The sequence below is a fragment of the Triturus cristatus genome, chromosome 4_1, assembly GCF_964204655.1.
Source record: "Triturus cristatus chromosome 4_1, aTriCri1.1, whole genome shotgun sequence".
NCBI classification, from domain to species: Eukaryota; Metazoa; Chordata; class Amphibia; order Caudata; family Salamandridae; genus Triturus; species Triturus cristatus.
Window position 1 is genome coordinate 643160603 of NC_140585.1, and position 17535 is coordinate 643178137.

Genomic DNA, 17535 nt, shown 5'->3' on the forward strand with positions numbered 1-17535 from the left:
TGCCTCATTTGCCATTGTGATTCGATGTGCGTTTGAAATCCTGGACCTGCAGCTGCCTTCTGTTGAAGTCAAGACAAATGCCCTTATATAGAATTTGTACCCTGGCCCAGCCTCCTCTGAGCCCTTACTCCTGTTTAATCAAGCCCAGACTGACACCCTTATGGACTTTAGGCTAAGCTTTACTTTTTCCCACCAGTGATCAGTCAAGTCGCTGAATGCCTGTTAGGCTATTATGCACATCCCTTTTGGGAGACGATGAGCACTACCTTGCCCGCAGTCCTGAAGGAGTTTCGACCTCTTTGGATCAATCCATTGAGGATGGCCAGAATGCCATCAAGTATGTTATTAGGCTGGCCTTGATACTACAGATTGCTTGGGGCAAGCGGTGGGCACTAGTGACTCTTCTGGAGATATGCAGGCATCCCATGTGGATATGCCTTTCGAAGGGTGCTGCCTATTTTGCGAGAAGGCTGATTCTGCCCTCAAATGGTTAAGGAAAGCAGAGCCACTGAGAGTTCCTTAGGCCTTTCCAACATTGCTTGTCAGTCTTGCTCCTTCCAAGGTTACTTCAGAAGAAAGGCTTATAGACCTAGTCAGGCCCCACAACAGCCGCTCCAGTCCTTTCATGGCTGGGGATTAAGTAGTCCTTGCACATTTCATCAAGGGCAATGCTCTTCTCAGTCCCCTTCCCCTGCAGCATAAACCTCCATATGCTTTAGTTTCCCCTTAGCTGCATCCAACCATCCTCTGGGAGGGAGAATCGCACATTTTCTCCCAGAATTGCAGTATTCTGCATCTGAGTGATGGGTTATGCCCTTCTGTTTCTATTTGACCAACAACTCCTTCCTCCCACATCAGAGTGCCGGTCAGAAGGGCTCCTCTCCATCTTGCTTGAAGTGCAGGCCTTACTGGCCAAAGGTGCAATCAAGAAGGTGCTGACCTTGAAAGTGGGGATGGGTTGTTACTTCTGCCATGTCCACACACCGAAGGTCGGAGGCCTTCATCCTATTGTAGTTCTCCACCTTCTGAACAGTTTCCTGTGGAAAATACAAATTTAGAATTCTCACATTGGGCCAAGTACTGTCTGCCCTGGGTCTGGGTGACTGGATGGTTGTTCTGGATCTACTGAATGTAAACACTCATGGGCCTGTACTGCAGTTGCACAGACCTTAACTGCAGGTAAAGGTAGGCAAAGAGCATTTTGAGTTTGTCATACTCCTCTTCAGTCTTACCAGCGCCCCTCAGCTGTTAATAAAAGTGATGGCGGTGGTCACTGACAACTGGCTGTTGAAGGCTGTCTAGCGGTAGTCAGTCATAGACCTCCTCCAGATGACCACGAACATCGTCGCGTCTTTGGGGCTCTTGATCATCAGTCCAAAGTCAGACCTGACTCCTTCACAGAGCTTCCTTTTATCAGTACTCTTCTGGACATGGTGGAGTTCTGGGCCTTTGCTCCCTCACAACCATTCCAGGCCCTTCAGGCTATGATCCTGATGTCTCAGCCTCACTCCTGGATCTTAATGAGTGGTTCTATGGCTTCTTGGTCTGGTGGCCTTGTGCTTTCTGCTTGTCCACGTCACCAGTTGAGCTATGCGGGTTCTGAAGTAGGATCTGTAGTCTCAGTGAGGCCAGCACCAAGGAAACCTGCCTGATGATATGTGCATTTCAGAGGAGACTGCACAACATCTGCAGTGGTGGCTATTGAACTGCAACCTCATTAGCGGCAGCCCGCTCCCCCTTCCCTACTCAGAGCTGATACTGACAGTTGCATCACTGCTGGATTTTGGTGCCCATCTGGGAGAGGTGGAGAGCCCCAGTCTCCGTGAGAAATTCTGCTCCACATAAATCTGTTGGAGCTGCAGGCCATCCGCCTGGCACTAAAGGCCTTGCCGACAAGGTCCTCGCCATGGCCATGTGGTACTGCATCAAGCAGGGCGGAGTGGGGTCCTGGGCCCTGTGGTTAGAGTTGCTGCGCCTCTCGAGTTGGCTGGAGTCTCAGCATTTCCCTGATTGTGAACCACTTGGCGCAATATTTAAATGCCAGGATGGAAGAGTGCAGCCATGATGCCTGGCAGATCCTGAAAGGCAGTTGCAACAAGAGTGTGTTCTGGGTACAAAGAAATGAGTTTTCAGCTGCAGACAAACTATCGATCATGAGTCAATAGTAGCCTATAATGTACTTTCTAAGAGCACATCTTTGAACCACTTAACCTTTGGTTGGTGTAAAATGTACTGGCATCTACAAGGCTTACCTTGCTTATCTGCACGTCAAAACTAGGACAGAATTCCTGAAAAGTCGTATTGCATCAACAAGTTCTTGCATATTGCAGCATAATGTGGGAGAGGAGTTGGCCTAATGGCTAGGGCGGTGGACCTCAAATCTGGGGAACTGGGTTCGAGTCTCGGCAATGACGCTGAACATCCTGTGATTCTGGGCAAATCAATTAATCTCCCTGTGCCTAACAAAAATAATGTGTGTCCTCCTGTAACGCAACTGGTGCTATGTAAAGCGCTCCGATACCGGGTCACGTTTGCGCTATATAAAACTTTGTTTTAAAAAAAGTCTAGCTGTCCAAATGTGAAGAATTGTTTTGGTGTGCTTGGTCTCGACTTGAACCTTATCCGTTTTTATCCTCAAGTGGCTTTTTAGACATGTTTTTATTTTTTTTTAATGACCTGAGTTGTACACCTTTTTCTCAAAACTTTCTTGAGGTATATGAACTTGCAATACTCTTAGGAAGGCACCAGCCATCGCCGAATGACAGCAAGAAAATCTTGATCTAATTAAATGGCTGACCATTAGCCTCATTCCCTTAGTCCACCTCACTGCCTCACCCTGCTCAGTTTGGTGTCTGCCTGCAGTTCTCTTCCCCAATTTAAAGCACTGCTCGGATTTCTGGTATGTCCTTCAGTATTGTCCACTTTATAAACCTTTTCCGAGGCTCCACTGGCTGATAATCTGCTCTCGCGACCAATCCTGGTGAAAACCCCGCCAGGGAAAGCCTTCTTGATTGACGCTTGAGCTCTTCACAGCTGTGAAAGTTTGAACGTATATACCCATCGCCTTGATGATCTCTAAATAGTAAGCCTTTTGTTATTATTCCTACCTCTACCAATTCCACTGATATAGGAGAACCGTTCATTTGTAGGGAACGCCTCTCTGCCTTCCCGCATAGGCAAATCGCTGCAAGTGCCCAGTCTGACCAATGTTCTGGCTGGACTGGTCAGTGCGCACGCGCCTCCAGAGACCCTTAGGAAGAGCATACTGGTGCAGAAGGCTTCGAGGCACTTTGCGCCCCCGGCCCTTCGAGAGGATGGTGATTAACACTGTAGTGGAGGGAATGTCTGGTGCTGAGCAGTGAGCACCACATGAAGGGCACTGGCTGCTAAGGGCCCCATGGACCCCTGGAGCTGTTATTTGTGCCCTGGGCTGCCCACACACAAATAATACACACATTCCATTTATTAACAACAAAATAACAGGCAAAAACCTTGCTTAAAACATTTTTTTTATAAGCGAAATCCCACGGAATCGAAACACCACCTGTTTCCCAAACAGTAATCTTTCTTTCATTCTTACCGGGGCAGCCCGGTAAATGAAACGCGGTGTCGGCGAAGAGATAACTGACAGACTGGTTATGTGGAGTTGTGTTTTTGAATGACCGTAGTATTTTTTATTTTTTAAGATGTAGTTGGTTTGAAGCGAGGTCACTCCATTCTAAGACGTGATGGGCCCAGTGCCCCTGCAGCCTCTGACCTACCCGGCTGGGGTTGCATTCCTGGTTCCTAGAACACCGTGGCTCTTACATCCAGGTGATTGCATCCTTGAGTTGTTTCTGTCTCGCAATGAGACGGGGCGGGGGTGGGGTTGTTAATTGAAAAGCTTCGTGATGCTTAAGGCTGAATTTCCCTGAAACAACGTGCCCGGATTCACAAGCATGGCTCGCGTGCCCAGTGGTGGACCACGTGATGCCCGTTATCTTGCACGGAATGCTTCCGAGCAGCCGTATCTGCATGAAGAGGCGTTGTGTGGTCTACATCCAGCCTGTTCATGAGAGACACGGAGCCGAGTTTTATCTCGTCGTGACTCTGTGTTACGAGCCGCCGACGCGGTGGCTCCTGCAGGTCGCTTGCACTTTGATTCGCACATGGTTTGGGGGCTCCAGTGTGGAAGATCAGGCTAATTGCGGGTGTGGTTTTCACTTCCCTCCGCACTGACAGTAGTGCATTTGCTTCACATTTCCTTATTGCATTAACCCAGTGGTGGAAGTGGGCGGGATCGGCAGGGCTCGGCGTGCCCGGCGTGCCCCTACTTCTTAAATTCCAAAGATTCCGTTGAAAATGCGTCCCAGGACGCAAGAAATCGGCATGGCCTATAGATAAAGCTGGGCGTTCCTGGCGTTCGTGACGGGCGGGGCGGCAGAAGTTACAGGACTGGTTTTTTTGTGTGTATATTTATATAGCGCGAACTCGACCCGAAGGTATTGGAGCGCTTTACATAGCACCGTATTTACATTACACATTCAGGCACAGGGAGATTAAGTGATTTGTCCAGAATCACAGGATGTGGACGCGACCTCGAGGCTCGAAATCTGGTTTCCAGCACCAAAGTCGGCAGCGTAGCAGATGGACGACATCCTCTCCCCAAGAGGATGTGGTCCTGATCTTCTCTGGGCAAGGAGGAAAAGACAAAGAAGGTGTCCACTTGTGGTCTGCCGCTTCAGCTGCCCCCTCACTCTTTCCTTCTTCCATCTCTTTCTGCCTAGCAGTTCCTCTCTTACTGAAAACCGTGACTTCAAGAAGGGGCTCTCACTCTGTTTCCTCTCCTTTCTTTTATTTGCTCCTCTGAGAAATGGATCCAAAAAAGAAAAACACTTTTGCTGGAAGTGTTGTATACTTCTGAAATTTGAATTCCAAAGTAAGCATCGGGAATAAAAGGTTAAAAATATGAAAAATAAATAAAGTAAGACAGAGTGGTAGCAAACTGGCCAGACTGATTTTATTCACACCCAAACACATTAGCGCCACTTTTACAGTTTGCTAGTGAAGCGCTATTTTTGTTTTCTTGTCTTTGTTTTCCCGGGGCTTGGAACTAGTGCACCAATCCTGAAGGTACTGCAAAACAAAATGTGTACTGCGGCTCTGCGTTCAGGGATGTGGTCTTTTTTACCATACTGCTTACGTTTTGTAAAGATATAAGTAATGGACAGGACCCTGTAGTCATGTCCTTAACTTTTCAGGCAAAAGCGCTCACTGATTTCTGAATTGTGAGTGTAAAAGCGTTAAGGTAACCATGTTCCTGATTACATTTCACATGGTTTGCTAAATTTTGCATTCCCTATGAGTGTTTGCTTTTTCCAAGATGGTGTCACTTTTTTTCTGTAGGCCGCATATTGCTCTTGTCTAGTGCGTAATTTAAATTGAGCCGCATCCAGGTGTTTATAGCCGGCAGCAATTGGGTTGCAGTTGAAGGCAGTGTGTTTTTCTCAGTGGGGCAGAATAGTGCTCAGTGGGGGAGAGGATGTGGCACTATGGCCAGAACTGCTGAATTTGGAACCTGGGAACTAGGTTCAGCCTTCATGACCAGACCACTCTCCTGAGGGAGCACATTCCCATGCTAGACCTTAAAAGGCTTCGCAAGACCTTAGAAGCCCTGGTGTCTTAGCACCAGCAGGTGGACCCTAGCATGACAAGTTTAAGTTAACCTTCAAGGCTTGTCCACCACTATCCATACTGAAGTTCACCTCCAGTCTTGCGGGTAGGCCGATGAAGCAGCACACTCTAGAGCGACAGTGACTCTGTCACTGAGGTCACAGGACCCTTGAAGGGCCAGCTCTAGGGCAGTGCAACCGGTGTGAACGCACTGGGTGCTGACTTTGAGTGGAGGCATCACTTTTGCAAGTATATTATGGTTTTAAAAGCGCTTTCTGCCTCCTTCCTGGCCTCCAGCAATTAAGTTAAAATCCTAACATAGAACAGTGAGCCATTAACTGTCATCTAAGAGCTGCATACAAACTGCAAGGTATGAATTAGAGTGTTATGTTTTCCCCCCCAGTCATTGATTATCCTAATGTTGCAAAGAGTGTTCTTTAGGATAGAAATCAATTCTGATTGATAAAGAGAACCCCCAATCATGGTATTACGTTTTAAATTATGAGTTTGTGTTTCTCCAGACCAATCACTATTAAACTATACTGCCTACTAGTATGGTTGTCATGTGACTCCTACACCTTGTAGTCCTTAGTCTTTTGTAACATTTTCTATACAGTGATTTACACACATTGATTGTGTAATGTGTGTGATGTGAAGTGCTCCGACACCCTACAATGGTATGAGTGGCGCTGTAAATCAAATTAAATGCAACTGAGAGTGGGGTTATGGAGACTTGAGGGGCACTGTTAAAGGGTGGTAGTGAGGGAATCCGTGGGGGAGGTGGTCATTGGGGGGCACCAACAAACATTAATGCACAGGGCGCCACCAGTGCTAACGCCGGCCCTGCCCTTGTGGCCAGTATTCCTCACCCATAGGGACCTCCATTGACCTTGTTTCAGCAGTAGAAGCTGCAACTCACCAGGGATTGGCAATGCAGGAGTTGCACTCACACCAAACTAAGGGGTCAATTATAATGGTGGGCGGATCGCCACAGCCCATATGGCGGTGGCGATCCACAGGCCATTATCCTCCGCCCGCCTCCCATTTACCCCCGCCATATCAGGATGGTGGGGGGACCCCAGCGGACGGAAAGACCGTCCGCTGGTTTTCCGCCGGTCTCACAGGAGACCGGGCGGAAAAGGGGTCTAACATGGTGACGGTGTCTGCCAGATACCGCCATCCATATTAGCATGCAGGCGGAGATGTGCCTTTCCATTGCGGCGTTGCTGCCATGGAAAGGCATGCCGTCTTTGCCTATGGGGGCCCGCAGCGGGCCCCCAGGTTGTTGGGGGGGGGAGGGGGCACTTTCGTCCGCCCGCCATCCTAATAGGCCCCTAAGTTCGCAAACTTAACGATCTCTCTGCTTCATTCACAAGCACTTTTAACATGTGCTGCCTGCTGTGGGGCCACTGGAATTAATTATGCAGCAAAGGAGGAGAAAATTATACCGCAGTGTTGACTAAATTATGCATTAAAAAAAAAAGGCTGCAGTGTAATGCAGTATACTTTCTGATATTTGATAATTTTGACATGTGTACCCACACTAACCGTCTCTGGAAAGATTTTGCCTTATTAGTACCAATGTAACATACAAATGTAGCAGTGAGAAAGGTGACCAGTCAACTTTTGCAATAGGCCATCCACTCCGCAGGAACACAAGTCACGCTTTTTATTAACTTTTGATACCTTTGAGCTACAAATAATTTATTAGTTTAAATGGTCAGATCATGCAGCAGATCTTGCATTATGAGGCAAATATGGCAGAGCCATAATTATATAGAACAAATTGGCAAATGAGGATATTTTGCGATTCATGTTTGAACTGCTGTTGTGGAAAAAGGGAGAAGTGCTGATAACAAACTCCATGGCTCGGAGACAAATGGCTTGTGCTTCCACATTTTGTCGTATTTAGGACATTCTGTGATTAGAAGCAGATTCCGCTCTGTGAATGTATTTTAATGTCAATAACTCGTTATAACCTTAAATAATCATGTGTATCCATTGGTTGATTAAACTGGGCAGTGAAATGCCAAACAAAAACTAAAAATTGGGATGTTTGCGCATTCTGGCCACACCTCTGGCTCCGCCCACTGACCCAATCCACGCGTTATTCCCGCCCTCTGATTATCCGCCCACAGTTCCCCTACTTTTTTTTCCCCCACTTCAGCCACTGCATTAACCGCGGTACATTCATCCATTGCATCAGTGCAATGGCAAATTTAGTTTTATCAAATCCAATTCTTAAACTTGGGGCACAAATCTTAATAATAGGCAGCCCATGTTAAACTGAGCAAACACGGTCAGAAGTCGGAAACTAGTAAACAGAAAAGTGCAAGTACAGCTCAGTGCCCCAGCTCCGGAATCCAAACATGTATTAACTGATTGTACCTGACTTTTAGGTTCTGAGTATTTGCTTCCTACCTACAGTTAGGCCACATCAACCCCGCCCCCCCCCCCACCCCCACTGTTAGTGTAGGTGAGTTTTATGTAACTCACTCTTACAATACAGTATTAACCAAAGCAGGGTTACTTAATTCTTGCACTGCACATCATTAAAACATGTTTAAAGGTCTCTCTCAGAAAATGTGTAACTCTTTCCCTGTCCCCAAAATTCTCGGAGTGCCTGGTAATGTGATAACCTAACAATAACTGGTTGCAGTTCATTTATATGGGGTTATATAGAAATACTGCATAGCCAGGGCCACTGGAATTATGCGCTTGTGCGGCCGCAGCGTTTTTAGCATAGTTGTAGTCAGTCAAAAATGTTTATTTAGACCCTAGGTCTTTAAACACAGATCATATACAGCCATATCACCTTTTATGATGATATCACTTAAATATACTGCATAAGATAACAAGTACATAATTCATTATATAAAACTTATTAAAATCAGTATAATTAAAATGTACCCCATTTCAAATCTTCACCCTATTGTGTCACATTATTAACACTATCATAAATTACCTACAATTTACAATTGTATATACACATAAAAACCATACTGCGAACATAAACCTTCCTATGGCACATGCCATGTCCCAAAAACTCATTTTGGTTAGAAGTTCCACGGTTTGTACACTGTTTCTAATACCATATTAAAAAAAAATTGGATGTAAAAACATTTCCGTGCAGTCAATACTTTAAAACAGTTCAATAAAATTTGCAATGTATTGCATTTATTACTTAAGCCACAAGTACAGTTTCCAACACAGTCACGCCACTTTTATATGTTCATTGATATAGCAGGGGTCAATTCTGAGCCATAACCTTAACACTTCTCCTCTTAACCAACAGTTGGGTATTGCATCCATGTACGGGTACCCTCCTTCCTTTTGCCACGAGTTGGACATGAAATTATCTGATTTGTGTTTTTTGCTCCTCAAGGAACTGCGTCTCATAATCTCAGGATAGTTCCTTGCCTAATGCTCTGAGCTCACTTTTTGCAATCTCAATATGTAACTTTTTCGGGCACAACTGAATTCTCATATCCCCACAGACGTTTAAATGCATTTTCCCAGCCCCATTGGCCCACTTTAACTCCCTTGGCAGTATTTACATTTTACACCACTGAGACACCTTTTGGTCTTCCCCCTAATTTTGTTGCTCCAAGAATCTTATCAGTGCTGTGTAGGCCATTGTATTACAGGATACCATACCAGTCTCCATTCTTGTATCTTGGATCAAAGGAGATCCAGAAAGACAGTAAGTGTTTTTTTAAGCATTTAGCCTCCTCAACTTCCCAACCACTTTTAAAACTTAGATATAACAGTTCTGCTCCATATTGGAATTGTGGTGTAATCATGGCCACATAGGCTTTCAAAACAGGCCTATCTGACATCTCGCCATAATCTTTATTGAATTTCTTCAGGCCACTAACTGGGGTAGCTGCCTTTACTCTCAGTCAATCCAAATGGACACTCCATTTTAGGGATTTCTCAAACCAGACCCCTAAATGCTTATATTCCTTTACTATCTCCAGCTTGTTGGAGTGTCAAACCATTTTTATTGCAGGACCAAATATATACCGTATTACACTCAGGACAATTGTTATTAATGCAGGTTTCCCACCCCGCATCCATTTATCCGTGCAGTATACACAGCCGTTCTGCCCACATCCCGGAGGCCGGGTGGCACCACTTAACCATATGTTACATCGTTACAGTACGTACAAGTACGGTCGTCTAGTGGGGAGATCCGCTGCCTGCTTTTAATGTTAGCCCCCCTCTCCCCCAAATTCCCATGAATCTCACATTCTACTTCCATTAAGTTTGATCCTGCAATCCCTCCCTCTCCCTCCCCCCCCCGCCCCCCCAGTGCCCCCCCCATAGCGCCTAGCCAGGAAGAGTTAGTATGTGTGATGGTTAGCAGGAAAGATCCATTAAGCACTAAGCGTGTGTGACTGGCACGGGAGCCGGTGTCACGACTACATCGGCTGTATCATCAGAGTCCTCGTCTTCCTTCCCCCTGGTTAGGCTGTCTCGCAGGGCCTGCACTAACATTTCCCATTCCATTGCTGCTGCCGGAGTCCGCTCATACGGTTTGCGGTGAGCTAGCTGGTACCTAAGTGTGCTCTCGCTAGCCGCCTATTTTAGGAATTCGTTCAGCCATCTCCGGTGTGTTGGGCCTGCCTTCGACTTCCACCCCTTAGTCACCTCCCTCTTCGCCAGTATTAGGCCCATGTCTATAAATTTGCTGGATATTTTATTCTTGGGCGTGTGCGGGAACCAGTGGAGTATACTAACGGCCGCGTCGTACTGTAAGTCCCTGTCTGCTACTTCATTCAACGTGCTGCCAATCTCCCCCCAGTACTCCTGCAGGTGTGGGCAAGCCCTCAACATGTGGATCAGGTCTGCTCCTATCTTGTTACATCTAGGGCAAGCAGCCTCCTCAGCCCCAAAGTATTTCCTTATTTTGTCTGGGGTGTGGTATGCTCTGTGGAGCACATAGAAATGAATCAGTTGAAATCGTGCATTTCTCGTGCTTTTTCTGGCTCTACGCACTAGTTGCGTCCACGTGGTGTCCGGGATTTCCACCTGCAGGTCCAGTTCCCACTTGTGTTTTAATGCAGCCAGGGGCGAAGGGTTTCATTTAGCATCCGTGAGTAGAGACACGTCACTGCCTTGAAGGTGCCAGCTGACATCATGCACGCCAGCGTCGTCGTGGGGTCTCCAGCTTGTTGGAGCCCAGAAACTAGCTAAAATTGTTTACTTTAGTACCAAACACATTACCTTTTTTTTCCATATTTAGTACAATTTCTTTTTATAGTTACAGTATTCCATAATCATGTCCAGCTTTCTTTGCAGGCCTAACTCTGTTTGATCTAGAACTAAGATTGTCTGCATACAAAAGACATGCAACATGTTTGCCATCTGTTTTAGGACTGATGTCCTTAGCGCCCCCCAGAACTGCTGGCAAGTCAGCTATGAATAAAGAGAAAAGTTGGAGAGCCAGGACGCACCCCTGTCTTAATCCATTTTCAATTAATATTTTATGCATCACTGTCCTCTCAGTGTAGATAATAACCTGTGCCCAGTTGAGCTGGGCAGCTCCTGTATAATAACCATGAGACCGTTAGGGATGCTCCACTTAATCCATGCCTCCCATAAACGTTTCCAGTTCACAAAATCCGCCCGGAAAATGACAAAATAGCAAAACAAACTGCCCCTCATCTCCACTGACTTCCGCGCTTTGGACCAGAGTGAGATAAAATGATCAATAGTGGAGTGCCCTTACTTGAAACCTCCCTGCTCAGGGGGCACAATATGATTTACTTCCGCCCAGTCTTTAAGCATTCCAGTACAACTTTTGCAAATAATTTTTCGCCTGCATCCAGCAGATTTATTAACCTATAATTCTTAGGGGCTTTTATGTCTTCTCGCTCATGGATGGATCCAATAATTGCCCCTCTCTAATTGTCTGGGTTCTGGCCTTTGTGAAGAATGCCCATAAGCATTTGCAAAAAGAATTCAGTCCACCAATCGGGGCTGGTCTTTATAATGAAAGCTGGGAGTTTATCTGGTCCAACTGCCCTGGCGTTTTTAGTATAGTTATAGTTTCCACAAAACCCATCATCTGCTGCAGAAACTGCAGATTTTAACAAAAAAAATATTGTTTCTAGCTCAAACAGTTCAAAAGTTACTTAAAACACATCAACAAGTGATCACGCTCTGCGGAAGGCCGTTTGCAATGGTTTCCTGGTCACCTTTCTGTTCCTTATTTCTGTATTTGGATGCTAAATAGGTACTAATTAGGTTCAGTCAATACCCAGATAGTGTTAACAAGTGTAAAATTGACAATATATGGAAGTAATACCATCACAAAATGTGCTGCATTAAGCCTCATATTTGCCTTTTCTTTCCACATAATTTAGTCAGCCCTGCTACATATATTTGGCCCGCTCCTGCTGCATAATTCCAGTAGTCCTGTGTACAGCATACCATCAGACCTACGGGGCCTGAAAAGGACTATGTTGTGAATACTCTAAATGAATATATGTATCACCTCTGCAATTTTGTGCCTATATTTCACAAGCTGCCTATCTGAAACTCACTCCACACTGCAGGTTTCCTCTGTCACTGTGAGTTAATGTTGCTTTTCCTGCACAATGAAGGTGCGTCTGGCATTCCTCAAGATCATTGAAACCACAACCAAAGCTTCCCTTAAGTCAGTGAGTTATCGTCACGAACCCTTTAGTTAAATTTCAAAGATGCACATTAAACTAGAGTTTTCAGTGCACCAATGTGCTGCTACCTGTAAGATGCCTGCAGTGATTGGGGGGGCCCAGCCCCCTCTACAAACAATAAAAGGCACGAGAAGAAGGTGGCCAGCTTCGCTTCGCTTCCGTCTGCAGCTTTTGGGGTCCATTTTTGCTCCTGTTAACAACAAGCATTTGCAATGCATTCGATCTCGCCTTTGGGACGGTATATATATTTAGCTATGCAGCACATTAGCCTGGGTGCTGAAACATCTACTATTCTTTAACATGGAGGGAAAGTAAGCACCAAACTGCGTGACACGCTAGGTATGGGAACAAATGGAGAGAAATATTGCCTTTCAGCGGGAAATGGTATAGTCCAAAGTTCCGTTTTTAATATAAAAGCAGTGCCTTTGGTGGTTATATCACTGAAAATACAAGATTTAAAAAAAATATATTCTTGTCTACGGGTGCTTGCAGAAGACAATTTCTATGCACTGGAATCTAAAGAATGCTAAAGTGATTCTTGTATTTTACTAACCTCTGCTGGTCATTTTCTATCAAGAAAGATAGAGGCAGTTGCCAGAAAAAGAAAAAAAAGAAAGTCCCTCAACACTAAGCAATTCTGGTATTTTACTGACCTCTGCTGGTCCTTTTCTATCAAGGCGGTTAAATAGAGGCAGTTGAACAGAAAAAAAAAGTCCCTAAGCGGAAGCAAACAAGTCCTAGGGCTGATCTCCAGAACCCACAAAGTACATACACATATAAGTGTACAATCCAACACACGCCTTGACGTTTCGATAAGGTCACTCGACCGCACCCCTCCCATCCGGGCTGTGTCCTCGTTAGCTTTCACAAACAGTTCCCTGATCAAGCCGACGCGTTTCGAGGCTATGGCGCCTCTTCTTCCAGGGCTCATACGGAACATCACTGACGAGTCACCTGACTGCTGATACCACATCCTTTATTTAAGCAGTTGCCAATCACGGCGTACCAACATATCACTCTGCATTGTGGGGCTTATAGTCTTTTAAGGTGATTCAAAATATAACTTTAAGTAAGCACAGTGTCCGTTCCTCAATAGTTCATTTATTATTACACCTTTAGTAGGTGGGGAATTATAAGTGTATACTAAAGTGTATATATACTAAAGTATATACAAGAGGTCTCGAATGCTCGACCTAAAAACGAGAAGCCCACAGAGTAATCTCAACATCTCTTTAACCTTTGTGTTAAAAACATTCCCATCCCGTGTATTGCGAGCGCACTCAAAGGATTACTGATGAAAAGGAATGGTTGGGTCGGCAGCGGTAGTGTATAACATTGAACTATTCTAACCGAGACATCTCCACGCCGTGCACTTCAGAGCGCACTCGTCCATCCAAACCACGGGTGAGGGCTCCCGTTGTACAGTTACTGTGCTCAGTTACATTAGTACATTTTTCAAAATGTTCCTTCTCCGAACACCCTGTTACTGGCTGCACCTCAGATTTCCTCCGGGTCACCTTGAAGCCAGAGATATACCCACATTTTCGTATCGAGGCTCAGACAACGAGAAGTCCGCCGCATACAACAGTTTTCAGTTTTGCATTATGCCTTCACATTATTTTTCTGCTATGCTGCCAAACACTTCAATGTAGTACTAAGTGTAGCAACAAGATGTATCCTTATACTCTCCATCTTCACAGCCTTTTTTACCCCTGTTGCTCGACAAATTGCTTTGGCATTATTAACAATAGTTGTACCTCACTGCATTGAACAGCTGCCAACGCAGTGTGTTTCTCAGGGACTGTGTTTTTAACAAGTCAAGACCACGTTACTTGGCCATTCACCACCTTCTCGTCAGTACTCTCAGCAGCCATAATAACATTTTCATTGTTCATAAAAATAATTGTATCAGTTAGAGTTAGTACTTTCATGCAATTGTCATAATGCATCTTAATTAAATCGGATTGGGATGGGTTTGTAACGTTATCGACCAGATTTAAAATGTTTTAGTCTGAATATGGACATTAACATTAGGATGCAGTATGGGTTCAAGGTTTGTGCAACGAGTGTTCACCATATTGCAAGGGAAGTTATAACCTTTGGGTGGAGGATCATCAGATGGGAGTAGATAATCCCGGTTAGGCCTGCTGTTTGGTTACCTTATTAAAAACTGAAGAAGGGGGCACACCTCAGAAAATCCATAACTAACCTAAGACCTGGAGCCGCTCATATCTCTGTTTTTGATTAACGCAGCCCTGGTTTTCTTATTTCTCGAGACCTCTAGACTCGGGCATCCTAGGAGCAGCAGTGTTGACCCGCGTCGTCCTCCCTTCCCTCTGGGTGTCATGGTCCTGGTAACATCTTCTAGTCTGGGATCCCAGTTCGATAGCACCCCGTGCTTTGTTTTATGTCCTCCTACCTTTATTATGGTGTGGTGTATTCATCCCAGGGTTCATGGAAACTTTCCCAGCCAGGGAGCAGTTTCCAAGGACCTGACACATGTGGTTAAAAAAGGAGCACCGATGCATGAAAAGTAATGTTAAATAACTACCCGTCATGACATCGCTTTCCCGGAAATGTTCAGTGTTAAACTGTATTGTGGATAACTTCCAAAAAGCTCCATTTGCATTAACATAACTCGGTAACTAAGGCAAAGAATGCCTTGAGTTGGGGGGATAAAGTAAGCGAATGGAAAGGCTATTTCAGGCTTATCTTAACTATTTGTGACCACTGCAATCACTTAGCACTGTGAGATTTGTGTTTCGTTTTTACAGATGTTTAAAATCGAACCATGTAGGACATCCCACTATTAGCATTGCTGCAACTGTCTAATTGCTGTCCCATAAATATTGTTGGTTTAAATCTGACTACACATTTTGTCTTTGATTCCTAAAGGTCTGGTGATGTCTGCAATCACAGTTATCGTCCTTGTGTTGTTTTTCGTTATCGACACCTTCTGGGTTCAGAACCGTCCTTGGCTGGCAGAGTGTACGCCAATTTATGTCCAGTACTTTGTAAAGTTCTTCATTATTGGGGTGACCGTCCTTGTGGTGGCAGTGCCAGAAGGTCTTCCACTTGCAGTCACCATCTCTTTGGCGTACTCTGTGAAGGTGAGTGGCAGATGCGGAAGCTAATGGTTGTGTGAAAGAAAAGTGTGGACGTGTACAGCAAGCCTGGTAAACTGGCTGTACTTTGTATCACTGAATGGACAGAAGATAGGCTGTCGTGATTGGCAGAAGCATTTTTTCATTTCAAGCCAGTGGCTGGTTGTTTACATTGATTTTGTTTAATGTAGATCAGTAGCGTTAGTTTAAAGATGATGGACCAGATGCATAAAGGGGGGTGTTGGTTGCAGCTTCTGCGGCCAGCCTCTTCCTTTGTTCAGGAATGGATGTACAAATCGTTTGGGTCATAAAGTAAATATCTTTATTGTGTATGGTTAGTTAACACCTTTACAATATACAATGTGATAAAACCAATCCATATAAAAATAGACAAATCTTAAATGGTATGAAAAACAGCTTAAAATAAATGCATAAAATACAAAATTGATATTCAAGGGCCATCAAATACTAGCAGCAGTCTAATTACATCCAACAGCTGTAAGAGGGAGCGGGAGCTCAAGTGTGGCAGCGAATTGTTCATCGGACTGGGATTCCTGGGCAGCACCCTCGGGACCTAAACCTTTTATATGCAAGATGGATGGATGGATCATTTGGGTGACAAAAGGATGATGTGCATTGATGTGCACATGCCCTGACCGTTTATACACCTTGGGTAGAATGTTGCTGCATAGCTCCTCGCACAGCGCCGCAAAAGCTCAGACGTAGACTGCAAGTGGACAGTAGATTGCTATGCTGGTTTGCATGTTTCCAGTGCACTGCATCGTGACCCTGATATCATAGGCACAGTGGACCATAGTGAGGGGTGCTTCGCAAAAGTGCCATGATACAGGGCCATTTTAAGCATTTGGGGGGCCGAGGGCCAAATGTATTTTGGGGGCCCCTGTCTGAAACAGCTGTGAATTTATGATCCAATTTGAGCTCTTTCATGCCCTCTTTGGCCCGGTCAGTAACGGTACACAGACACACTCGTTTGATTTTAAATGTGTTTACATCTAACATTCAGAGAAAGTGGCGTGTGTTTTTAATATTGTAGCACAGCAGCAGCTCACTAAGATTACGGCAAATAATCTGTGAAACCCTCCTAACAACCTGTTGAAGAATTATTCAAGATTATCAGGGCAAGCATCTCTGCAGAACAGAGCTGGGTGTATCAAGGGGCCCCCTGAAAGGCTGGGACCCTGGACCAGAGCCCCCTTTGCCCATGCCTTAAAACGCCTCTGCCAGGATAAGGCACATGTGGTAGACCCGTTCCTGCCTCTCCCCAGGTCTATTCAACACATAATGAAAGGTAAATTAGACCCCTTCCATTTGCAATTTCGAAGAGAGTGCATAAATTGCAAAGCAGTGATGAACTTCTGCCCCTTCCGTTGTATCTGTCAAGGCCTTACCCGTGCCCATTCCGGGTAAGGCCTTGTCTTCTTCACGGGCTCTGTAAACTTAAAGGGCGTTTGCACATCTGACCCAGCGTCTAGAATTAAAAAAAAAAAATGAATTCTTTGTAATTCGGACCTTTTCTTTTCCACAGCTGTTTCCACAAACAGTTGCAACCTATTTAAGAATTATCCTCATTATGTAATGGGTGGTGAGGTCTGACCCTTTATGGCGCTTGTTTTAATCAGAAAATCTTATTGGCATACGAAGCGGCAAGGACAAGTCCAGCTTAGTCCGCGTAGTCACCAAAACCAATGGTCTGTCTGGCAAGAGAGTTCATCGCAAAGATAGATTTTCACGTGCAATCAACAGCAGTAAACTGCTTAGGGAAAACATAGTCAATATACTGTCAAGCTGGTTCAAAGTGCAAAAAAATAAGATTACGAGACGATGTATGCATGACCAAATACACATGGACAGATTTGTCTGAAGAAGTGTCGCGTTTGAGCTGGTTAAATCACAAGATATAAAGTGGAAACAAAACGCCTGTTTTTTATTTCGAGTAATATTCTTTGACCTGCAGCTTAAGGTCCAAGTTGTTGATATAAGTTACCAATTATTGGCTGAATTTAAGCACACCGTTTCGGCATGTATTTATTGTAAGTTGCCATGCTTCTTTTGCACTGTTTGGTCGGGAAAGTACA

At 45.0% G+C, this 17535-nt stretch overlaps 1 protein-coding gene across 8 annotated transcripts in view; it reads left to right on the forward strand.

The window, feature by feature from the left end:
- ATP2B1 (ATPase plasma membrane Ca2+ transporting 1) overlaps window positions 1-17535 on the forward strand; it is a 475107-nt gene that overhangs the window by 278499 nt on the left and 179073 nt on the right. For all 8 annotated transcript variants that reach the window (XM_085653032.1, XM_085653026.1, XM_085653033.1 and 5 more), the window contains one exon: window positions 15231-15445. In XM_085653032.1, coding sequence (XP_085509158.1) covers window positions 15231-15445 — 215 coding nt within the window. The remainder of the gene's footprint in view (window positions 1-15230; window positions 15446-17535) is intronic.